Raw genomic sequence first — 27,463 nt, forward strand, 5'->3', positions numbered from 1 at the left:
TCTGAGAGGGGGCCATGAACGCACATGGCGAGTCAGAGAGAGAAGAATATGTCATCTGTCCGTGGGTTAACTAACAGATTTTATCACATTGGATTTATTGACAGACTGTCCGGGGAGAGCCGAGAACACACGGTGATTACACGTTTATACCTCTCAGGCGCCATGACACTTTCGGCATAGTCCGGGTTTATGGCCTTCACTCGGGCAACCGTCATCTGGGAGCAATTAGCAGTTTGTTCACTTGTCACTGTTTATTATTTTCATGAAATGCTTCACCATGCAAAATATATTTCCGCAGAAGGGTTCGTTGTCGGCACGGGTACTACAGATGTGTACCCCAGGTACGTTTCTGTATACAGAAAAGTACCCTAGCCAAAATCGGAATACAGAAACGTACCCTTGGACGATTCCATTCCGCAGTGTGTTGTTTACTTGGTTGGAACTGTCATACAGTTGAATTAGATGCATTTGATTGCGTTCTATAAGAAACGACCATACACGGTAACGAATATTTCGCGGAGCACAATACCATTTGCAATCAATTGAACGGGAACAACTACATACAGTTTCGGTTTTGGGTTGCGAAATATGGACTCGTCGTCCGTGTAAGGTGCCAGGTACGTTTCTGTATTTTGACATTGTTTAGGGTACATTACTGTATACAGAAACGTACCTGGGGTACATATCTGTAGTACCTGTGCCGACAACGACCCCTTCAGCTATATTTCCTGATCTACGCCTACTTTATTTTTCTCACACCATCGCATACCCGACAATTCATACTTCAAGTTTACTTTATACATTTATTTACCATGCAAACAGACAATGTAATAATAACGATTGTACAAAACAGGAAATTTGAAAAGTGTCTTTTGCGCAGTAACCCATATGTCGTTTGTGCTCTCAGAACCTTTGAACAACCGTTGCCTCACAACATGCACACACATGCACGCACACGCATACACACTTTTATCATCATTTCTTATGTTATGAGGCGATGCCCTTCCTTGAGATAATATATGGTCGAGATTTGGCGAGAACTGAACGTAAGAGAGAGATGTAAACAATTTCGCCAAGTAAATGACTTGAACCTGAAAAGGTGACAGAGCACATGTTTGTTTTATAGATATATTTCACTTCTCCCATACCTCGAAGGGTCCTTTTCAATTTGTATAGGTGTGCTTCTATTAAAATTATATGTTTTCATAGGCTAAGCGTTTGTCCAGCTGGACAACTGTGTTGCTAAGTTTTGTAGACTAGCGCTTAGTTTCTGAATACACTGACGATCAGTCTCTGAATACATGTGTATATATATTATTTTGACAGAAACAAATAATTCCATTTGAATTAAAAAGTAGCCCCGTGCAGTCAGACGGGAGAGAATCTTAGGAAATCTAGACTTGCTTCTTCAATGTCTGCGAGACAGTACTGGACCCAAACTAAAAAAGACAACTCTTGTATTCATGAACTTAACCTAATGAAACGTGATAGCCAACGATCGCACATGGTGGCCAATGAGATATTACGATAACAGATTCATGTTCGGGGCCACATTATCTCCTTCATTATAACTCAATAAGGATGATAAAGCCAGACTGTGACGGGTTTACCCAGCAGACCAGTTCCACCTGGGACTTTCAACGGGAACTACATACGTTTCACCTAGCTGATCTGTATGCTATATTTTGAGGATGGAATACAAGTAAGTCATTCGAGCTTAAGATTTCTGAAAGGGTGATGTATGAACAATGATGAACTTTAACGAATTTCGCTGTTTCTCTGATAATAGGAATCAGCAATTATTAACATTAAATTTATGAACATATACCTATAGTCTTTTCTGCATCCGTGATCTTATGAATAAAATAAAATTTATTCAAATCAAACATCAACATTTTCTTTTCAGTTTCGAATATGTCCAGGAGTTTAAAAACTACGAAGATATTGTGCTTGCCAAAGAAACCTATTGTAAAGCTACATAAATTACATAAATGATTGGAAAAAGTTTTTTTTTTTTTAACATCTATATGTGATTAAGATGGAACTGTTGTAGTAGTTATATTTAAAGTAATTACGTAAAAAAGTCTTAATTCAAATCGCATAGATAATCTTGTTCACCCATAGAAGTTTCACTTCGTGTACGAGCACTGAACTGGCAACATGCGACTTGATATATCTGCAGAACAATTCATTTCAAATTTATACCAGTATTTCATACTGGAGAAACAAAGGGGGGAACCTCTCGTCAGCTATGACAGGGTTTACTATAGAATGTGCAAAGCTCTTAATTTGATATATAGTCAGGTGTACAAAGTTGTAAACAAATCATTTACCTCAGGGGTCGTGTCAAAATCAAAACCAGGTAGGAAACACAAACTGGATAGCTTTGATAAGGGTGTCATACGCCGTGCAGTTTATAAACTGTATGAACGCAAAATCCCACCGACGTGTGCTAAAATACAAGATGAGATCAAAGATACAATAAATGTCTCGAAAACAACACTTATTGTAGCTCTGGTAGAAATGGGGTTCAGGTACACCAAAAGGGGAGATGACAGAGCTGTGTCTAGAGAAAAGTACTCAATCCTGTCCATGCGATCAGCTTATCTCAGAACAGTTGAAGAATACCGCAATTTGGGGTTTCAAATTATATACCTTGATGAAACCTGGTGTAATAAAAATCACTCAACCGATCGGGTGTGGCTTCTTTCAGATTGTTCTAAGGCACCAGTGTTACCATCAGGCAAAGGTAGACGCCTGATCATCTTGCATGTTGGTACCCGTAGCAAGGGACTGATTGGGGGTTGTGACTTTGTTTTTGAGGCCAAGAAATCTGATGGTGATATTACCATAGCGAAATGAATGGGCAGGTATTTTTGGATTGGTTCGAACATCAGCTTTTACCGCAGCTGGACGAACCAAGCGTTATCATTTTGGATAACGCCAGTTACCATAACCTGCGTGTCCCTGGTACCATCACACCCACCATGAGCAATCTCAAGGCTCAGTGCAGGATTGACTCACTTCCTGTAACGTGCCTTACAGGCAATCAGAAACAAAGCCCCAGCTCATGGAAAAAAATCCGGCAGCACAAAAAGCCAATCCAGTACATCACTGACGAACTAGCTGCAAAACAAGGCCACATAGTTCTGCGTACACCAGTACGGCACTGTGAGCTCAATCCCATCGAGCTGATCTGGGGTAACTGTAAGAATTTTATTGCTCGCAATAATACCACATTCAAGCTTTCAGACGTTAAAGAGCTTGTGTATGCTTCTTTTGCGAGAATTACCCCAGAAGTGTGGCAAAAGGCTGAAGACCGTGTTCTCAAAATCGAGGACGAATACCGTCTGCGGGACGGCGTTAACGTCAGCCGAGTTGCACCTGTTGTAATTCCGCTAGAGTTCTCGACCAGCAGTGATACTGACACTTGATATTTTGAGACGGTGCCTAACATGTGCTGCCCGTGCGTTACATGAACGCTGTCACCCTGTCTGCCTGCCAGGTGGGTCACAGTATTGTTTGTTTCTTAGAAGTGTTTCTACCATGGAACTTTTTCTAAGTTTTTCGATATTTTACGAGTAATCATTATGATTAGGAAATGGTACATCGTGATTACTCATATGCCATATTAGGTCGAGGTGGTATAAATGATTATATATGAGTTAAATGTTTTGAATCTGAAATATCAACCATTATCAAATAATTGCCAAAAGCATTTTCCAAGCATTTCTGGCCTTACTACACATATGTGTACCCCAGGTACGTTTCTGTATACAGAAATGTACCCTAATCAAAGTCAAAATGCAGAAACGCTTGAAGGATGGACGTTTAAAGGGACATTGGCATGTATTTCATTAGACAAAGAAAGCAGATATCCGTGTGTAGGTACATGGTGACAAAACATTGTTGTCAGGAAGGGTGTTTCATATTGTGACAGACGTGGGTGAATATCTAATAAATGACATATTATTGCCTTAAATACATATCTTTTTATCTCAAGTGGTTGGAGGTAATTTTGTATAGGGAACAATGTATTCAGTTATAGATTCAACGTTTAGATCTAATCATATCTTATGGTATTTACGTTGTAAATATGTCGTTTCGCGTTGTTTTAAGGATAGGTATTATTCGGTTACAACTAATTATTACAGGAAGAAAAACCCCATGCTGAACTGTATGTCGGGAAAACACCAAAGCTGTACCGTGGAGCCAGGCTGCGTGTCAAAGAGACCCTGTGTTTTCCATACGAAAAGGTGATATTGCACACTAACGCTTAGTATTGATTGGTATATATAAACTGGTTGATTCGCGTATCTAGTCACACAAAGGTATCACATTTAGGCACACTTATCAATGGGCGATTTACACAAAGCAGAAAGCATGACCTCAAGATACCAGCTGCAGGTGTTCGCGAAGATGTTGTGTCATCCGTCGGAAAGGCATGTAAATAGTTCACTTGAAAGTCACGGGAGAATATAATACAAGAGATTGATTAATTGCCGGCTTAACGCCGCACTCAGCAATATTCCAGCTTTATGGCTTCGGTCTGTAAATAATCGAGGCTGAACCAGACAATCCAGTGATCAACAGCATGAACATCGTTCTACGCAACTGTGATACGATGATAAGTGTCAACCAAGTCAGCGAGCCTGACCAGCCGATCCCGTTAGTCTCCTCTTACGACAAGCATGGGTTGCTGGAGACAAATTCTAACCCGGATCTTCACAAGTCTATAGTACAAGAGAAAATTAAGAATAGCATCTGACATCAAGTTTGCCACTGGAATATTTGGACATGACTATCATAAAAACGTTTTGATAGCTTTACTGAGTCCTTGAATGTTTTGATCAAACAGGTAGTGAACAAGAATGGCTGATTGAAATCTATGTTGAAAGATAGCTGTGATTGGTAGACACAAAAAGAAGGACATTTGTCTTATATTGCTTACGGTTTATATTTTACACAGGCCAAGAAAGATGAAGGAAGGAAAAGACGGAAACATATAGCTAATTTAGATAAAGCATTGTGCCAGGGAAGACTAACCGACTATCGCTTCGAACGACGCTTTATTGTTTCATTTCCGAGACCCGAAGACCATTCCTGTCACACCACATACACTTTTAAGGTAGCGTAAAGTGTCATTGGAAGTTGTTTCCCCATAGTTAGAGGCGTTCGAGACAGAAATGTAAAGAATCGAGAGACTAGCGAAATATCAGACAAAATCAAGATATCAGAACTGAGTAATTCAGTTGCTGTTAAGTTTGAAAAGAAACCCTTCTGAAACATAAAAACAAACCAAAGATCCATGTACTAAAATTGGCTGTGCTTTGTTCGCTAAATTGGAATGACTTTTGATACTGTCTTAACCTATTAATGTGCCACAAATTTTACCGTCTGTCCTTAAAGTTTATTAAATGACCATTGAAACTCTCGTGAAAATGGGTGAAAATGAACTGTGCATGCCCCCTTTCTCAAAAAGCTGTATCCGCCCCTGTCACGCCCGCCACATCTGATAAACAAGATCACTCAACAGATGATATTACGCTTATTCATATAATATTGGAAAACTGATGTCATCCACAAAACAGTGTTTTAACAAGCTGGTTGACTATAAATAGATTGTAATATTATACGCGAATCGGCCATTTTGCTATGAATTATCTCCCCTGATGACTCGTTAGTCGATAAAAGAACAACACGCACACAGTCTCTGAAAGCCAGGGATTACAGAGCACATGATTTGATGACGTAGTATGGAAGGAAATGAATGTTCGGATAACTTGAGCGGGGTCGCTAAGTTGCTTGTTACTGCTTTTATGCAAGCTGACTACAAGCCTCTCTGATGATTAAAGTCTAGTTAACAATGGCACAACACCTCCCATGTTTAGTGAGACAAGGAGATAACATTAAGAAATACAAATACTTGCTGTTAGAGAAAGACCAGGTAAATTTGCTAACGCTTAACCAATATTCGGATGTTTATCGTCATCAAATCGTAAGATCTCTTCACAGGACAAACTATTGCACATTACATTCCTGATGTTTTGAACGATTGTCATTAACTATAGGGACCTATTTCGCAGACTGAAATAATTGATCAAGAGTGCAATACTACCATAGCAAAAAGTTTCTCGGTTATAATTTGACACGACAGGCCTACAGGTCCCAAGTATTATGTGTCAGTCATTGAGTAATGGGTGTCTTCCCCAGACAAGATTAAAAACAATATGTCCCTGAGATTTTGATTTGATACTCACTGTAGATTAAGACAGCATTCCCTTATTTATTTGCTAAGCACCATTTACTGATTTGAAATTTAGACAGTTTAAACTTTACACACTTCCAGATCCTTCTTACAATGGCAGTGATTAAATTTTGTAATATATTGTGGATTAGTTCTCTTTGTCATAATTCTGTATTCATTTAGCATCTTTCAACTTCAGTAAAAGTGTTATCCAGTAATTAGTATGAAACCTTTCACCCTCCAGAAATTTTTGTGTATAAAGAACTAGCCACAAAATGTAACATGATACTTGTTTTAAAAAATATCTTGCAGTTTATTTATTTCAATTGAAGCAGTCGTATTACCACTGGCTTGTTATGCTGCTGAATTTTGTCTTGTTGGCACTTAAGACTTTAGGAAAGTCCTAGACTGTAGCCTATGAGTGATATGTAGAAACCAGTAATCAATCCAGTTACCAGTATGTTTCTCTACTTTTGTTGTGGGGAATAGACCTGTGTTACATAATGTATTCCTTTCATACCAAACTGACACACAGGTATGTAACTGAAAAGCTGTTTCAGCATTGATAAACAAAACCTGTACAAAGTTAAGTATGTTGAGATATTCTGATTCAGCAGGGTGTTGATTTTGGACTTTAGTTAAAACCCCCCTGTTCTCCTGGGAAAGTCACACTACATCGTCTAAGACAAGAATGAATTCTAAGTTGACATGTTTTTTTTCCTGTAATTTAACTTGTCGGTTGTCTTTAATAACATTTTATAGATCCTCTATCAATCTAAGTATCTTATATTTACTTCATCATATGTTTGCAACAACTGGTATCATTGTTTATGTTCCTAGGTTACTATTGGTCGTTCTCCTGAAGTCACTCACTGTCTGCTGTCGGTAATGGTATCCAGATGTCACGCAGTGTTAAAGAAACTGGCTGATGGTTCATGGAGCATCACAGACAACAAGGTACAGCAGTATTATAGTACAACTCAAAATAAACAGTATTATTGTAAGTGATATAAGTATTATCACTGTATAAAGATTTATAGGCTTGTGTTGTACTGTGTGATATGAGTGTTATTCTTGTGCATTGTGATATGTTATTATTGTGGTGTTATTGTACATTATGGTTGAAAACTATGCCTATCCTGTCATATCATGATGAAATTAGGGCAGATATGTGAAATACTGAGATTTCTGTAATTGTCAACATTAGGGTTATGTCAACTCCCTTGACTTTCATCCTTAATTTTAACACTTCATGTTGCATGACTACAGGAAATGTTTTTATGGATAACAACTTCTTTTTACTCTTTATGAACCTGATGAAGGTGCAAGTATTAGCTCTGAAACATATAAAGAATAAAATGAAGTTGTTATCCATAAAAACGTGTGATGTATTCATATTTGTCCAACTTCTAAATGCCTTTCAAAAACTCCATGTTGCAATTGATAATGGTTTTCAGAGCCTGAATGGTGTGTATGTAAATGATAAGAAGTTGACTGCTCAAATCCCCCACGTGTTGAAGGATGGGGACCGGGTACAGCTGGGTATCCCAGTGAAGTCAGGACAGCCAGCAGAGTTCATCTTCCAGTTTCATGCTTCCTTAAAAGTCAAGAGAACCAGAAAAGATTCTGCAGACGACAATAACCCAGCCAAAAAGAGACTTAAGGTGCATGAAACAACCACCAAAGATGAAAACTGTCCACAAGACAGTAGAGGTGAAAGAATCTCCAACACACAAGGATGTATGCCAGGTTTGTGACTAATGAATTAGATTTCTTCATTGATTAAATGATCGAAGGCAAAATATTGTGTTTATGCAAAATCAAATGTATCCTAGCCAGGCAGGATAGTAGTTTAATTTGGCAGCAATGTGGTCACTGGTCGTTGTTGTGATAGCAGCCAGCATGGTCAAAACATGTCAAAGAATATATTTTGTTATTGTTTCACCGAATATCTTAAATAATTCATCAACTGCTGGCTTGTTATTGTCCCTCGACACAACGCGGAACGGGGGACTATGTATTCAGCGGCGTACGTACGTAAGTCCCGATTCTTGTTAACGCGATATCTCATGAACTATTGTACCCAATGTCTTGAAATTTGGTGACAGCCTACATTGGGTGACCGTGACCTTATTTTCAAGGTCACCACGACACTATGACCACTTTTCAAACTCTTGTTAGTGTGATATCCATGAACTGTTGTACCCAATGTCTTGAAATTTGGTGACAGCCTACATTAGGGGATTACGCAGACACCAGTCGATTTGGGTGACGTTGACCTTATTTTCAAGGTCACCATGACACTTTGACCACTTTTCAAACTCTTGTTAGTGTGATATCTCATGAACCTTTGTACCCAATGTCTTGAAATTTGGTGACAGCCTACATTAGGGGATTATGCAGACACCAGTCGATTTGGGTGACCTTGACTTTATTTTCATGGTCACCACGACACTGACCACTTTTCAAACTGTTGTTAACATGATATCTCATGCACTGTTAAACCCTAGTGTCTCTCATATCGATTTGGGTGACGCTTGACCTTATTTTCAAGGTCACCATGACACTTTAACCACTTTTCAAACTCTTGTTAGTGTGATATCTCATGAACCTTTGTACCCAATGTCTTGAAATATGGTGACAGCCTACATTAGGAGATTATGCAGACACCAGTCGATTTGGGTGACCTTGACTTTATTTTCATGGTCACCACGACACTGACCACTTTTCAAACTGCACTGTTGTACCCAGTGTCTTCAAATTTGGTGACAGCCTACATTGGGGGATTATGCAGACACCAGTATATTTTGGTGACCTTGGCCTTATCTTCAAGGTCACCATGACACATTGCATGCTTTAACTCTTGTTAATGCGATATTTCATGGACTGTTGTACCCAATGTCATGAAATTTGGTGACAGCCTACATTAGGGGATTATGCAGACACCAGTTTATTTAGGTGACCTTGACCTTATTTTCAAGGTCACCACGACACTTTGAACACTTTTCAAACTCTTCTTAACATGGCATCTCATGGACTGTTGTACCCAATGTCTTCAAATTTGGTGACAGCATACATTTGGGGATTACACAGACACCAGTTGATCTTGGGTGACCTTGACCTTATCTTTAAGGTCACCACGACACTTTTCACACTTTTAACTCTTGTTAACGCGATATCTCATGGACTGTTGTACCCAATGTCTTCAAATTTGGTGACAGTTTACATCGGGGTATTACACAGACACCAGTTTATTTGGGTGACCTTGACCTTATCTTCAAGGTCACCACGATACTTTGACCGCTTTTTAAAGGCGATATCTCATAAAACATTGCACCCAATGTTTTCAAGTATGTTGACAGCCTACATTGGGTGATTATGCAGACACCAGTCATTTCAGGCATCTTGTATGTGACCCAAAAATAAAAAGTAGTAAATATAGATATTCCATTCTTTAGCGGCGGGGGACGTTGCCATATCACTGACTGACTGAGTTTTGTTTTTACGCCGCTTTTAGCAATATTCCAGCAACATCACGGCGGGGGACACCAGAAATGGGTTTCACACATTGTACCCATGTGGGGATTCGAACCCGGGTCTTCAGCGTGATGAGCCAACGCTTTAACCACTAGGCTACCCCACCGCCCCACATTGCCATATCAGTGGCAAACACTTGTTGTATTTGTTACCCAATATTCATATTCGTTACCTGATGCTCGTATCATATTCGCCTCAAAGTGGATTCTTTGGACCCTGGTAGTTTCATGACTTGTGTAGTTCCAGGATCAGTGGGTCATCATTAGGTGTGAAGCGGTATACTGAAGTATTACTAGAAACATGTTTTTTTGCTTTCGGTTCGGTATACCATAATGCAATCCAAAAATTCGTTATTTTCGGTTTTCGTACAATCATTTTATTAACTTTTTTAATCCTTTTCTAAAATGTCTAGAAATCAAATTATTTTGTCAAAATCTATGCAATTCTTTGCTAGATGGCCGCTATTTTCCCGAAAGTAAGTTCTCCTGTACCGAACTGAAGGCCTTGTATTGCAATACGTACCGTATCATGGTAAGAGCATACTGTTTCACCCCATGTCATCATTTGTGTTGTTGAATCCTACTTTTAGATGCTTTTGGTTGTCAGATTCTCCCTATAAGGCGTACAAACTGAAGCTGGAGGCCCACCAGAAAGAGAAGGATGCTGCTGCGGGCATGTTCAAGGCTCAGCTAGAGGAGATGCAGCGGAAGCTGAAGGCCAAGGAACAAGAACAGGAACTCATGCGAGAACAGCTGGAGCAGGAGAAGCAGGAGCGTGTCTATCAGGCTGCAGCCCTGGACCAGCTTAAGTACAAGGAGGAGAAGATGAAGGAGGAAATACTCAGCAAACAGGTAAGGGGAACATTTTGGGTTTGTGAAGTAGGGACTTCTCAGTAAACAGCAGTACACATTGTGTCAGAATGACATAAGGAACTACACAGTAGGAAGGGGAACACAGGAAGGGGAACACTTTGTATCAGATTGAACTTAGGAACTTATCAATTAACAGGGGCCTAAAAAACATGTTAAGTAAACAACTTTGGGGTTTTTCTGTAAATTGGTCAACCTCATCATATGAATGGCACCCATTGAAACCACGTTTATCACTGTATGTTGTGAAGCATATTGGTGTTTTGTGTAGGAAGCTTTGGAGAGAGAGAAGCAGGCAATTGAGGAGAAGATGAAGGCTGAGCTGGAGGCCCAGTTGAAGGAGCGAGAGGCGCGGTTGACAGAGTACCTGACAAACCAGCGAAACTGTCTCCTTGAGGAGAAGGGGCGAGTTCAGGAACAACTGCAGCAGGAGATGGATAAGGCTCTGGAGGAGAAGGACAAACTTCTCGAGGAGCAACTCATCAAGCAGAAGGTACAAAGATTGTCACTTGGCATTAGCTGGATGGTAGCTATCGGTCTGTTCAATGTTGTCTTTTTTGTCTCTTTGTATTTGAATGTTAGTATTTTTCCTTATCCTGACTCATGCTAAATGCTTGTCTCCTTCCTCTTGCGAATGATAGTGGAACACTTGAAATCCCTTGAAGTTCCCTTCTAAAAAGCGGACGTAAAATCATCACTCACCCACGAGTAGTCTCCCTTGCCTCCTTTGGCGCCCTTTTCGGTCACATGACCAGCCATGCTTGTCACTCTCTCCTTCTTCGCCCTTAAGGACAGGTGTGAGAGCATCTGGGTCCCTATACGGCACATATCCTTTTCTCTTTTGGACCTTTTACATCTAAATTACAGCTGTATACGGTTTTAAGAATTCTCCACTCAGAAGCAGATCGAAGCGTTCTCCAGAACCCTACAGACGTCGTAGATATGGATCGTAATCACCGTTGGACTCAGACTCACATCGGGAACCTGCACGCAGGCACTCCACGTCTCACAGAGGGGAGATTACGTCAAAGAATCAACCTTCACGAAGGCCTAGAAAGACATCTCAAGACTCCAGGAGGGATACACGGTCACATCGGGATCATTCACCTGCGCGCAGCTCTGCGTACAGATCTACATACAGAGACTCACGTCTTCATGGATCGTCGGATCGGGAGATGTCTAAATCGGATGAAGAAGGTGAAGTCATATTCACCGATGCGGAAGTAACCTCATGGATTGCAAATGGTCTGGACCTAGCATCACCTTCCAAGGACACAAACAAAGCGTTTACCTACAAGATGTCCAACGAGGATTTCGACACACTCACCTTTCCGCCTATCGACCCGATCTCCAAAGTACCGGACAGTCCAAGCTCAGCCTTTGATAAGGCTACCAAGTTCCAGAGTCAACATATCCTGACGTTCAATGCCAGGAGATTCCCTTTACATCACATGGAACCCTTCCTGAAGGCACCAGAGATTGATGAGGACTACAAGATCATCAACGACTCCCGCTATAGAACTTACAAGATAGAGGACAAGAAGTTAGCGCAACTGGATACGAATACCAGACGTACCTTTTTCGGACTAGCAAGGTCTAGGGCTATCAACGAAGCGCTCATCTCGAAGTTCAAGAACTCAACCGCCAAAGACGACCGGATGATATATTCTGCTCAGCTGACTCAGAAAAAGGACCACCAGTTTATGTCGGAGCATCTAGCATCCACATCAGCGGGGTTGACTCTCATGAGGAGACAAGGATTATTGTCGGCGTGCACCTGGAGTGAGCGGTTCACCAAATCCTAATACAGAGCCCCATGGTCAGCATCATCCATCTTCGGAGGAGGAATCGAAGAAGTCTCCAAAGATGTTACACACGAATCAAGGGAGGTCATGATGATTAAGTACATAGATACCTTGGCAAATGTGATTCGACAGACGTCCCAGCGCTACTCAAACAAATCCAAGTTTGCAGGAGTCCAGAAGGCCAGAGAAAGGAAATATTCCAACCCGAGAGGCGGAAGAGGTTCTTTTCATCGTCCAACCGGAGCCCCCAGGAGCAACCCCGGAAGAGGCTGAGCACCCAGAGGTGCCAGGGGAACCAAGTGCTGAAGGCCAGGTTTGGAACGACTGGAGTCTTCCACCCCCAGCCGTTCCCATACAACCTTCGACAGTGAGTGGACGTCTACAACGGTACTGGGAGAATTGGGGAATACTACAGGACGATTACTTATCCCAGATACTACGCAGAGTGTACAAGATACAGTTGGAAGCCACTCCGCCGCTTACAAGCAACCCACTTGCTTTCAACTACGCAGCCGACCAGACAGAGAAACGGGATGACGCAATCAAGACTCTACTCGACAAAGATGCAGTCGAAGAGATAAATCAAGACCACATCACACCTGGTTTTTACTCCCGAAGTTTCATAGTACCAAAGAAGAATTCCAAGGAAAAATTTCGTCTCATCTACAACATGAGGAAGTTCAACCAGGAGTATCTTCGCAGACCAGCAAAATTCAAGATGATACATCTTCTTCAGCTCCGACATCTCGTTCGTCCATCAGACTACCTTGCCAGCATAGATCTACAAGATGCTTATCTACACATCCCGATACATCCAGACTCAAGGAAATACCTAAGATTTCTTTTCAACGGGCATTTCCAGTGGAGGGTTCTACCGTTTGGAATATCGTCGGACCCCTGGTTGTTTACTCGAGTGACCAAGCCCATCGTTACATATCTACATCGTCGAGGTCTACGCAGTGCCTTTTACCTGGACGACGGAATTCAAGTTCATCAAGAAGCCAGTCAACTCAAAGTGCAACTAGACTTCACCATCAGGCTACTCACGCAGTTAGGATGGCTGGTAAATCTCCTCAAGTCGGAACTGGAGCCGAAACAGGATCTTCAATTTCTAGGAATACGACTCATCACGCCGTTGAATCGCATAGTCATCCCAGAGGATCGTTGGGTCAAGATACAACATATGATATCTCAAGCAATGCTCTCTCCGTTGACACTCTGTGCTTGGCAAAGCATCCTCGGTCTACTCACCTCAGCTCAAGACATGACTCGCAGAGGGAGATTACAGTTGCGCCCACTGCAAATATTTGTGAATGCCCAACTCAACAGTTTGGATCCACTGATACTACCTGACAGTCTGAAACCATTCCTCCTATGGTGGACTCAGAAGTCGAATGTTTGCGGAGGAACCTTTTTGTCAGAGCCGGTTTGCAACACTCATCTCTACGTGGATGCATCACTACAAGGATGGGGTGCTCACCTCAACAACGAAGTGGCAGCAGGAAAGTGGTCGAGTCAGGATCAACTTCTGAACATCAACCTGTTGGAGATGAAAGCAGTGATCAACGCTTTACAACACTGGTCCAGCGTACTAAGGAACGCAAGGCTCACGGTCCACACGGACAACTCCACAGTAGCGTCCTACATCAACAAACAAGGATCAACAAGATCAACAAGTCTGCTAAAGCTCAGCTTTCTCCTGTTCAGCATCGTCGACGACCTGAACATCTACATAAAGGCATGTCACATTCCAGGAGCAAAGAATGTCATAGCAGACGCCCTATCTCGTCCACTACAACCCCCGATGGAATGGATGTTGCATCCAGAAGTATTCCGGTTCATCGAAAGAGACAATAGGATCTCCGCTGATAGACCTGTTTGCAACAAAGTTCAACAAACAACTACCAACATTCGTCTCACCGATTCCAGATCCTCAGGCATGCTGTAAGCATCTCATTGGAAGGACTAAATGCTTACGCGTTTCCACCTCCAGCACTATTACCACAAATAATACAGAAAATCAAGCAGACGACAACGTTGCAACTGATTTTGGACGCGCCCTACTGGCCAGCGAGGGTATGGATTCCCGTCCTCATACAGGAACTCGGAAGTCCAACCCTGAAACTACCTGAGTATTCGAACCGGCTCGTCCATCCACACACCAAGCAAGCTCACGGGAATCCAGCATTGTTCCAGCTACACGCATGGACCGTATCAAAGCTTGCCTAAAGAAAAGAGGGTACTCCGCCAGAGCAGCGAAAGTAGTAACACTAGCTCTACGCAGATCAACTTGCAACGTGTATGACGAGTGGCAGAGATTTGTACAGTACGCAACGCTGAAAGGCTTTACAGTGGTAAAAGCAACCCATCCTCAAGTGGCGGAATACTTGTGTCATTTGTGACAGACGAGACACTTAAAAGGTTCAACACTCTCAACGCGTACCTGGCTACTCTCAGCACAGTTATCACCATGAAGTATATTTAAAATCCACACGAAAATGTCAGGAGAAGTTTTGGAAGAAATCTGACAAGTTGTGGTTCCCCCCCCCGACTCATCAGATGGAAGTTGGAAGAACAGGATCATCATCAGCAGTTATGTCATAAGTTCCCATGGGGGGTAATACAGGACGTAAAACAACAGCCAGTGAATCCAGGAAGTGGCCTGACCAACCACTGATTCCGACGGATTCTGCAAGCATTTAGCATGAGTCAGGATAAGGAAAAATATGTAATTTTCTGATTAAAATTGATATTTTATACTTATCCTGACTCATGAGGTCAGCCCTCCCAACCTCCCCTCTCAGGGCACTCTGGATTTCCCTGTAAATCCGGGTGTCGGGCGTATAATCGGAGAGAGTGACAAGCATGGCTAGCCATGTGACCGAAAAGGACGCCAAAGGAGGCAAGGGAGACTACTCGTGGGTGAGTGATGATTTTACATCCGCTTTTTAGAAGTAACTTCAAGGGATTTCAAGTGTTCCACTATCATTCACAAGACTGAGTCAGGATAAGTATAAATTATCAATTTTAATCAGAAAATTACATTTTTTACATTGAAATCAGTACATTTTTCAGGAATGTTATTCTATTTCCATCTTTGATTTGATAAAAAGTATTGGAGACACAGATCCCCCAGCCCATGTTAGATTTGTATATTGTATGGTATGGAATAATGCTGTCATGGAATGTTAAAAGGAGATAATAAGAAACGAAATGTCTGCCATCACTTTCATCACCTGCCATGCCAATCAACTGAACAATGGTCTGGTTGAAGAGAGGGAAGCAAGCAAAGATTCAGGCCAATAAGTGCTCAGCAATGCACAGACACAGTGTTTCTTGGCAAACACCTTACTTTAATGTTAGACAGTTCAAGCAACTCATGTTGTTGTCCATGAGATTAGCTATAGTGTCATGTCATTAGCTCCTGTCTGATGTGTAGTGGTGAATGAATTCAGTCATGGTTAGTGAGTGAGTTAGTTTTACGCCACACTCAGTAATATTCCAGCTTTGTGGCGGTGGTCTGTAAATGAATGAGTCTGTACCAGTGATCAACAGCATGAGCATTGATCTACATAATTGGGATTCAATGACATGAGTCAACCAAGTGAGGAATAGTGTTGGGAATTGGTTAAAATCTCATAATTGATGATTGGTTCATGACTACCGATCAACCATCGAAAATAATTGGTTAGCGACATTCATGAAATTTGTAAATGCGCTAAAAATAAGGAAAAAACCATATAGTTCTTTTGGGGTGTTTTGGCAAAATTCTTATCTTTAAAGGATGACTAGTATGTTAGGAACATAAATTTTCTGGAATCTTTAAGATAAATTCAATCATGACTTGAAACGGGCTTGTAGTGCTTACAAAATATAACAGGCAAAACCAACCATGTGAAAAATATTGTTAATGAAAACAAGTGTTCCAGAATTGTTTGTGTTCGATTATGAGAAATTATGATCGATTGCTTGGTCGTTTAGTCACTGCGACCAATCTTCAATTATTTCAATTAATCGGACCACCACTAGTGAGCAAGCCTAACCACCCGATCCTGTTAGTTGCCTCTCATGACAAGCATCGCTTACTGAAGATCAATTCTAACCCGAATCTTCATGGGTCGAATTTAGTCATGGGTTCTAAAATGTGTAGTGGTGAATGAATGCAGTCATGGCTCCTGTCTGATGTGCATTGATGCCATGTCCCTAGGATCAGTTGGAGAAAGTCATCGAGGAAAAGGAGTTGAAGCAGAAGATGCTGGAGAGTCAGCTGAAGGATACAGTGGCAGAGAATGAAAAGCAGAAGGAGTCGACGTACCAAACCAGGGAGGATATCCTTTCCAATCTCACCGATGTCATGGAGTCTGAGCTGCAGTGCAGCATCTGTAACGAGCTCTTTGTCCAGGTAATCCACAGTATAAGTCAGTCATGTCTTACACAAGACTATTATGATGAAGACTGTTTTAATGTTAAGAATATCTTCGAAATTGTTTTTAGGGGATCATCATTATTATAATTTGAATATTGTAGCATCTGCCTGTATTAGCTGTATTTATGCAGACATATTACAGTGAACCAGTCTGAGAATAAGTAATGATTGGGACCACTAGGTTGTATTTGGTGTTAGCAGCAATATGTTATACCACTTCCAGTGATTCATAGTTACAGCTGGGCGGTGGAGTAGCAGAGTGGTTAAAGCGTCCACTCATCAATCTGAAGACCTGGGTTCGATTCCCGACGTGGGTACAATGTGTGAAGCCTATTTCTGGTGTCCACCGCTGTGATGTTGCTAAAAGCAGTGTAAACTCAACTTACTGACTCATAGTGTCCGTTTCTGTGTACATCTGAATAATATCTCTGCCTACTTCACAAGGCAACATCTCTGAACTGTTCCCATGGATTCTGTGCGCTGTGCATCAACCAGTGGATTGAGAGGAAGAAGGACTGTCCTGTGTGTCGAGCCCCTGTCATTGGACAACATCGATCCATTGTCCTGGACAGCTACATCGACAAGATGGTGGAACACCTCACTGACGAGCTGAAGGAGAGGAGGAAGGAGCTAGTGAAGACACGGAAAGGTCGGTGAGCAATGACTGTAGATAACATCTTTAATTGACTTTTTAGAAACTGTCTTAAACTGTTCGTCTTTTTTTCATTAAATGTCATTCTTTTCTTGATTAATGGTAGTAGCATCTGTAATGAAACATTGCATGGACAAAATAAAGAAGTCTTTTTGCCAGCTTTCTGTTCTCAATGACATAGGATCCATTTGCTTTTATCAAACAGACCAATCCTCAGGGGCTCATTCTGTTTCATCACGATTATTTCTGGGGTTCAGACAAGATGTTCAATCTCAGGGTTTCACCTGTTTTTGGAATATTTGTTCAAAAACGTTTCTAATCCAGAAATGTAGACTTGAAACATGTAACACAGATTCAAATCTCTTGCGATAATCTTAGATTCATTTATTGGATTTTTTCAGTATGCAATCTCTGGTCATCGAACATGCCTCTTCATGGGCAGACCTACTCAAAATTTTGCAAAAGCAAATGAAACAAAGTTAAGAATGCCATGTGTCAATGAAAATTTGTTTCATAAGAACTGGTTTTATTATTTTTTTAATTTAAATATGAATTGTTCACATGGTTTAGAGAAATTGACCCCAGATCAACACAAGCCATTGATGTTTTAAGCTTTCAGGTGACAAGCACTCTGGAGTTTTGATTAGTTTTAATGATTGGCTAACCCTGATATTCATGTTGGCTGGCCCTGTGGACTAACCCTCATATTCGTATTGGCTAACCCTGATATATTCATGTTGGCTGGCCCTGTGGACTAACCCTCATATTCGTATTGGCTAACCCTGATATTCATGTTGGCTGGCCCTGTGGACTAACCCTCATATTCGTATTGGCTATTCCTGATATATTCATGTTGGCTGGCCCTGTGGACTAACCCTCATATTCGTATTGGCTGACCCTGATATATTCATGTTGGCTGGCCCTGTGGACTAACCCTCATATTCGTATTGGCTATTCCTGATATATTCATGTTAGCTGGCCCTGTGGACTAACCCTCATATTCGTATTGGCTGACCCTGATATTCATGTTGGCTGGCCCTGTGGACTAACCCTCATATTCGTATTGGCTAACCCTGATATTCATGTTGGCTGGCCCTGTGGACTAACCCTCATATTCGTATTGGCTATTCTGATATATTCATGTTGGCTGGCCCTGTGGACTAACCCTCATATTCATATTGGCTATTCCTGATATATTCTTGTTGGCCGGCCCTGTGGACTAACCCTCATATTCGTGTATTGGCTGACCCTGATATATTCATGTTGGCTGGCCCTGTGGACTAAACCTGATATTCATGTTGGCTGACCCTGATATATTCATGTTGGCTGGCCCTGTGAACTAACACTGATATTCATGTTGGCTATTCCTGATATATTCATGTTAGCTGGCCCTGTGGACTGACCCTCATATTTGTATTGGCTATTCCTGATATATTCATGTTAGCTGGCCCTGTGGACTAACCCTCATATTCATATTGGCTATTCCTGATATATTCATGTAAGCTGGCCCTGTGGACTAACCCTCATATTCATGTTGGCTATTCCTGATATGTTCATGTTGGCTGGCCCTGTGGACTAACCCTCATATTCATGTTGGCTATTCCTGATATATTCATGTTGGCTGGCCCTGTGGACTAACCCTCATATTCATATTGGCTATTCCTGATATATTCATGTTGGCTGGCCCTGTGGACTAACCCTCATATTCAGATATTGGCTATTCCTGATATATTCATGTTAGCTGGCCCTGTGGACTAACCCTCATATTCAGATTGGCTGACCCTGATATTCATGTTGGCTGGCCCTGTGGACTAACCCTCATATTCAGATACTAACCCTGATATTCATGTTGGCTGGCCCTGTGGACTAACCCTCATATTCGTATTGGCTAACCCTGATATTCATGTTGGCTGGCCCTGTGGACTAACCCTCATATTCGTATTGGCTGACCCTGATATATTCATGTTGGCTGGCCCTGTGGACTAAACCTGATATTCATGTTGGCTGACCCTGATATATTCATGTTGGCTGGCCCTGTGAACTAACCCTGATATTCATGTTGGCTATTCCTGATATATTCATGTTAGCTGGCCCTGTGGACTAACCCTCATATTTGTATTGGCTATTCCTGATATATTCATGTTGGCTGGCCCTGTGGACTAACCCTCATATTCGTATTGGCTATTCCTGATATATTCTTGTTGGCTGGCCCTGTGGACTAACCCTCATATTCGTATTGGCTAACCCTGATATTCATGTTGGCTGGCCCTGTGGACTAACCCTCATATTCAGTATTGGCTATTCTGATATATTCATGTTGGCTGGCCCTGTGGACTAACCCTCATATTCAGATATTGGCTGACCCTGATATATTCATGTTGGCTGGCCCTGTGGACTAACCCTCATATTCAGTATTGGCTATTCCTGATATATTCATGTTAGCTGGCCCTGTGGACTAACCCTCATATTCGTATTGGCTGACCCTGATATTCATGTTGGCTGGCCCTGTGGACTAACCCTCATATTCGTATTGGCTAACCCTGATATTCATGTTGGCTGGCCCTGTGGACTAACCCTCATATTCGTATTGGCTATTCTGATATATTCATGTTGGCTGGCCCTGTGGACTAACCCTCATATTCATATTGGCTATTCCTGATATATTCTTGTTGGCCGGCCCTGTGGACTAACCCTCATATTCGTATTGGCTGACCCTGATATATTCATGTTGGCTGGCCCTGTGGACTAAACCTGATATTCATGTTGGCTGACCCTGATATATTCATGTTGGCTGGCCCTGTGAACTAACCCTGATATTCATGTTGGCTATTCCTGATATATTCATGTTAGCTGGCCCTGTGGACTAACCCTCATATTTGTATTGGCTATTCCTGATATATTCATGTTAGCTGGCCCTGTGGACTAACCCTCATATTCATATTGGCTATTCCTGATATATTCATGTAAGCTGGCCCTGTGGACTAACCCTCATATTCATGTTGGCTATTCCTGATATGTTCATGTTGGCTGGCCCTGTGAACTAACCCTCATATTCATGTTGGCTATTCCTGATATATTCATGTTGGCTGGCCCTGTGGACTAACCCTCATATTCATATTGGCTATTCCTGATATATTCATGTTGGCTGGCCCTGTGGACTAACCCTCATATTCGTATTGGCTGACCCTGATATATTCATGTTAGCTGGCCCTGTGGACTAACTCTCATATTCATGTTGGCTGACCCTGATCTATTCATGTTAGCTGGCCCTGTGGACTAACCCTGATATTCATGTTGGCTGACCCTGGTATATTCATGTTGGCTGGCCCTGTGGACTAACCCTGATATTCATGTTGGCTGGCCCTGTGGACTAACCCTCATATTCGTATTGGCTATTCTGATATATTCATGTTAGCTGGCCCTGTGGACTAACCCTCATATTCGTATTGGCTGACCCTGATGTATTCTTGTTGGCTGGCCCTGTGGACTAACCCTCATATTCGTATTGGCTGACCCTGATATATTCATGTTAGCTGGCCCTGTGGACTAACCCTCATATTCATATTGGCTGACCCTGATATATTCATGTTAGCTGGCCCTGTGGACTAACCCTCATATTCATGTTGGCTGACCCTGATATATCCATGTTAGCTGGCCCTGTGGACTAAACCTGATATTCATGTTGGCTGACCCTGATATATTCATGTTGGCTGGCCCTGTGGACTAACCCTGATATTCATGTTGGCTATTCCTGATATATTCATGTTGGCTTGCCCTGTTCACTAACCCTCATATTCGTATTGGCTATTCCTGATATATTCATGTTAGCTGGCCCTGTGGACTAACCCTCATATTCATATTGGCTATTCCTGATATATTCATGTTGGCTGGCCCTGTGGACTAACCCTCATATTCATATTGGCTATTCCTGATATGTTCATGTTGGCTGGCCCTGTGAACTAACCCTCATATTCATATTGGCTATTCCTGATATATTCATGTTAGCTGGCCCTGTGGACTAACCCTCATATTCATGTTGGCTGACCCTGATATATTCATGTTGGCTGGCCCTGTGGACTAACCCTGATATTCATGTTGGTTATCCTGATATATTCATGTTGGCTGGCCCTGTGGACTAACCCTGATATTCATGTTGGCTATTCTTGATATATTCATGTTGGCTGGCCCTGTGGACTAACCCTCATATTCATATTGGCTATTCCTGATATATTCATGTTAGCTGGCCCTGTGGACTAACCCTGATATTCATGTTGGTTGACCCTGATATTCATGTTGGTTGACTGGGATATTCATGTTGGCTGACCCTGATATTCATGTTGGCTGACCCTGATATTCATGTTGGTTGACCCTGATGTTCATAAAGGCTCACCCTGATATTCATGTTGGTTGACCAGGATATTGATGTTGGCTAACCTTGATTATTAGTTGATATTCATGTTGGCTAACCGTGATATTCATGTTGGCTGGCCCTGTGGACTAACCCTGATATTTTTATTGGCTATTTCTGATATTCATGTTGGCTGACCCTGATATTCATGTTGTCTGACCCTCATATTCATATTGGCTGACCCTGATATATTCATGTTGGCTGGCCCTGTGGACTAACCCTCATATTCGTATTGGCTGACCCTGATATATTCATGTTAGCTGGCCCTGTGGACTAACCCTCATATTCATGTTGACTGACCCTGATATATTCATGTTAGCTGGCCCTGTGGACTAAACCTGATATTCATGTTGGCTGACCCTGATATATTCATGTTAGCTGGCCCTGTGGACTAACCCTCATATTCATGTTGACTGACCCTGATATATTCATGTTATCTGGCCCTGTGGACTAAACCTGATATTCATGTTGGCTGACCCTGATATATTCATGTTAGCTGGCCCTGTGGACTAAACCTGATATTCATGTTGGCTGACCCTGATATATTCATGTTGTCTGGCCCTGTGGACTAAACCTGATATTCATGTTGGCTGACCCTGATATATTCATGTTGTCTGACCCTGATATTCATGTTGGTTAACCTTGATATTCATGTTGGCTGGCCTTGTGGACTAACCCTGATATTTTTATTGGCTATTTCTGATATATTCATGTTAGCTGGCCCTGTGGACTAACCCTGATATTTGTATTGGCTATTTCTGATATATTCATGTTAGCTGGCCCTGTGGACTAAGCCTGATATTCATGTTGGATATTCCTGATATTCATGTTGGCTGACCCTGATCTTCATGTTGTCTGACCCTGATATTCATGTTGCCTGACCCTGATATTCATGTTGGCTAACCCTGATATTCATGTTGGCTGACTCTGATATTCATGTTGGCTGACCCTTATCTTCATGTTGTCTGACCCTGATATTCATGTTGTCTGACCCTGATCTTCATGTTGTCTGACCCTGATCTTCATGTTGTCTGACCCTGATCTTTATGTTGGCTGACCCTGATCTTCATGTTGGCTGACCCTGATCTTTATGTTGGCTGACCCTGATATTCATGTTGTCTGACCCTGATCTTCATGTTGGCTGACCCTGATATTCATGTTGGTATTTCAGCTGAACAAGCCAAGTGGGATGCCGACCACGAGACAGACTCAGCTGGGCCATCCAGGGGTCGGAAGAAAGCTAGACTTATAGTTATAGACAGTGACAGCTACAGTGACAGCTCTTCATCTGCTGAGGATGAGATGGATTCCAGTGAATCTGACGATGGATTGCGAGGGGCCTACTATGGGGGATACGGAAGATGTTACACCTGTGGTAAGTCTAACACTAAACGCTGGCAAGCTCCTCACAGTGACTTTAGCATAACATTACTGCCACAGCTTGACAGACTTTTTGTTGTTTGCAAACCAACTGCTTGTTAGTTAACAGAAGAGATTGTCCTGAAGCTTTTCAGTGGGTGCTTCAGGTGCATTACTACAGCTGCAGTGAGGTGAGGTGATGAGGTGAGGTGTATGACAACATATGTTTCTACACAAAGTGACTGTACCGCTAGCTATCCATAGGGTTTTGATGGCACCCAATGTAAATAAAAACAACCAATGTAAACAAAGGATATGTAGGCTCATGAAAAATGAAAAACATGTACAGTGTTTTGAAAGGACTGAGTAAAATGTGGTGAATTGTCACATGGTGGCAGAGGAACTATGCTGGCTGCAGATATAAGTCAAGAATGCCTTCTTTCCTGTACACCTGTTAACCGCAGTTCTGATAATTTTACTAGGCTAATTTTGTTTGTTTGTGTTTTGCAACAACATAAACACATTAGTTTGCCTTGTACGTTTCCTCTGTCATATAAAGAAAGTAAGAAGTAAATCTGATATTAAAATGTGTAATTCAGTTTGAAATTCTGTTTCATTTGTACCATCATGTAATTAGTACAGAATGTCATGAGAGAATTGATATCTCTACCTGAACAAACCAAATTTAAATTAATCTTTGGGTTATCCACAAAGTTGTGTGCTTTGTTGATACTCAAAGAATGACATGCATACAGATTTCAAGTTGGATGTTTTTCTAGTAATCTGCAGCTTGAAATGAGTCTACCTGAACAAACCAAATTTAAATTAATCTTTGCAATAAACAAGAAGTTGTTATCCACAAAGTTGTGTGCTTTGTTGATACTCAAAGAATGACATGCATACAGATTGCAAATTACAGTGATGTGTATACATTTTCAAATTTTGAATTAAAGCTTAAAAAGTAATCAATCGGTCTATATGTAACATATAAGATCATATTATTCAAACTTGATAGAGTCCAGTATAAGTCTTTTGAAGCTGACAGTACAAGATGTGAGTCAAGTGCTTGGAATATATGATAAATAAGAAATTGTGTATAGTCACAGACATTTTTCATTATTAGTAGATTTAGGATTATTTGTTGCCCAGTTGAGTTCACAGATATGTGCTTTGTTCACAGGAAGAAGAGGTCACTGGGCCAGTGGATGTCCAGAGGGCTAACATCCAGATTGATCCACTTGAGTACCCCTTGGTACCAGTACCCCAAACCCATGAACTTGACTTCTCCAAGACGGACTACTGCCTCCACCGCAACATCCTTCACTGAAGTCATGAAGACATTCAGCTGGGACAATTCATTTCAAGGACATTGGACTGTGTTATGATGAAGTGGTTTCAGAAAGATGGGCATATTTATGGTCAAGATGATGAAAATACTCTCTTTGCTCTTGGGTTGATGCAGCTGAGATGACATGTCCTTTGGGATGAAGCGCTACTTATCTAGCTAAGCTGACTGTACTCACTTCAATACAGGCATTCAGTTGAGGTGACTTGAATGCTAACACTGTGGAACTAGTGGCATTTACAGCATTGTGCATCCATTAGGTGGTGATCAGATTACGGTTTGTTTTGTGTTTGCCCTTGGACAAATAATGTATTGACTTTGACAATGTACTTACTGAGAGTGTTGCTATGTTGAGCTAATATTTGCGTATATTTGCATTTAAAGCCTGATAAGGATATGCACATACAAGACATCTACAAAGAGTAGATGGTTTAGGCATTGTTACATATTGTTCTATGTGATCACATAGATATGTTTTGGAGGGTTCAATTTTTTTATTTGTCATCACATTCTGAAATTGTGTAATTGTGTGGTATGCTACTCAGCTTTGATTTGTCATTCATTTAAAATATACACTTGATATGTTATGAAAATGAGCTTTGTCTATCATTAAAACATAAACATATACCAATCCAAAGTTGAGTAGTATCTTGCAACAAATGAGTTAATACGGGTGTTACAAATTGATGTTATTTTCCAATTAGTCTGTGTAACTGTTTAATATGCGTACAAAGAGAGGGTTTCTGGATCTGTGTAATGATGACAGGTATACCCGTTATTATAGTCCCTTATGAAGTTTCTGTGTGCAAAATATGCATCATGTCAGAAAGTGTAAAATTTCCAAATCATCATCATCATCTGTTTGATCACTTGTCTGAAAGTTAAGGTAACCAGTCATTAATTACATCACCTTTTAACATTTCCAGATAAGTGTCCAAAAGTATGACTGCTACTTTGTTGTTATGGTGGCAAATGTTTAGATTCAGCCATCTGTTCCCTTTATGAATGGAAGCTGTATGCCATGATTATAGGATGAATTAAATACAAATTACAGAACCGATACATTGAACAGATCAGTACATAATGAATGGCTTAGTCGCAAGTTTAGGAAATGTAAGACTGTGAAGTTTGCATGTTTCTGAGATGTTTACACCTGGAAAATATTCAGGCACTGGTAACTATACAGTTCCAAATAAAACATTTGATAAAAATTGTAGTCTGAAATTGTAGATGAAACTGAAATGAATGAGATAGTATGACATAGGTTGTAACTATTCAGTGGCAGTAACTACCCTGTTGTATTGTTTACTTTACTTCCTTGCATCATATTTATAACCCAGTCCTTGTGATCAGCTGCAAAATAATACACCAGGAACTTGATTCTATCTGTTTTACCTTTGTTATCCCAGACATTTATCATAGATAAAAGACACCAGGATGTTCAGGTTGATAAGAGTGTTGAGAAGAGATGTGTCCTTCATGTGAAACAAGGATGAGAGTGTCTTTCAAATGCATATAATTTTGTATGCAGGTTTATTGTAGCTTATGCAAGTATGATAAGGTTCTGAAGCTTGAATCATTTTTGTGTGTAAAAAAGACATTACTATTCTTAAATACAGTAGTATCATTGTAGAAGACATTTAGATTTGTCAAGGTTGTGGTGCCAGATCTTATCTTGTGTTTACTGATTGTGAAGCAATTCAGTTTGCAGAGTTGTGTCACTTTGTCAGGATCTCGGTTCTAATCTATTATTTGGCGAGAATGTGGTCTGAATGTTGTCAATGTATGGCCATTATGTCATGAATATTAATATATTTACACATTAGAGTTTGTGCGTTTGAGAGCATTTTAGAATAAGCTTGCAAATGTGTGAATATTGTTCATGGACACTGCAATGATAGACGTTTTACTACCATTTGATGCCATTACATCAGCTTTTTTTATGTGTTCATCTAACAGATGACATTAGGTATAGATTGTACCATTCATTAATTATCTTAAACAATATTTTCATAGAATTTATTATGATATTAACTGATTCTTTGCTTCAAGTATCTTATTCAAAATGAATAGTTCATGATAATGATGGTTTTGTCGACTTTAAAATGGGTTGTAATGAATGCAATTGGTTAGTGAACAACTATCTCTTTTAGTTTGTTAGAGAATAAAAAAAAATTGTTTCCAGATTTGTAGGTGTTAGGAAGAATGTCAACCCTGGAATGTGTCAGGGTTTCAAGTTGTATGAAAGACAGTCATCAAATATTAAGAATCTGAGAACCACAAGGCTTATTAAAGGTTTTGTGTCATTGTAAATGTTATCCGTACTTTCTGTTTCTGTAAGGCGTCACTTAAGAATTCAGATACATCATCTGTTGCCTGGTAAATAGGATTCAGAAAAGAATCAACTGAAGAGAAGGTTCTCTGTAAATGTCTATTGTGTTTTAGAGGATTTTCAATATGTTATTTTTAATATATGAAATCCTAGGTTTCATTGACCTGTCTCCACTGTCCAGTGAAAAGAGCACCTGCACCGACAGTGGAAGGTCAGTGGTTCAATCCCCGTCCATGTCATACCAAAAGACATTAAAAGATGGTACTAACCTTGACATCCAATACCATCATTTTCAGTTGATTTTAGTGCTGTAATATAGAAAATCCTTATCTGATATAAGTTGACCAAACAGAATTTTACCTGACTTCCGGAGGAGTGGCTAAAGTTACAGACTGCTTCTTGTTATCCTGCCTTGGGATATAACAAGGACTGGTCGGCTCCAGATCAGTGTACCATGTCTGACTGGGATATCTCAGTAGGTTA

At 40.9% G+C, this 27,463-nt stretch overlaps 1 protein-coding gene across 1 annotated transcript; it reads left to right on the top strand.

The window, feature by feature from the left end:
• Window positions 1-5,763: 5,763 nt before the first annotated feature.
• On the top strand, window positions 5,764-26,813 carry LOC124267094 (E3 ubiquitin-protein ligase RNF8-like). The gene is made up of 9 exons (XM_046701933.1): window positions 5,764-5,947; window positions 7,088-7,204; window positions 7,705-7,996; window positions 10,391-10,635; window positions 10,925-11,146; window positions 16,666-16,860; window positions 17,329-17,533; window positions 23,116-23,319; window positions 24,484-26,813. The coding sequence occupies exons 1-9, from the start codon at window positions 5,867-5,869 to the stop codon at window positions 24,522-24,524; spliced, it is 1,602 nt and encodes a 533-aa protein (XP_046557889.1). The 5' UTR covers window positions 5,764-5,866; the 3' UTR covers window positions 24,525-26,813.
• Window positions 26,814-27,463: the final 650 nt, after the last annotated feature.

The sequence above is a fragment of the Haliotis rubra genome, unplaced genomic scaffold (assembly GCF_003918875.1).
Source record: "Haliotis rubra isolate DU_JTF1 unplaced genomic scaffold, ASM391887v1 Scf13, whole genome shotgun sequence".
In the NCBI taxonomy this organism is placed as follows: Eukaryota; Metazoa; Mollusca; class Gastropoda; order Lepetellida; family Haliotidae; genus Haliotis; species Haliotis rubra.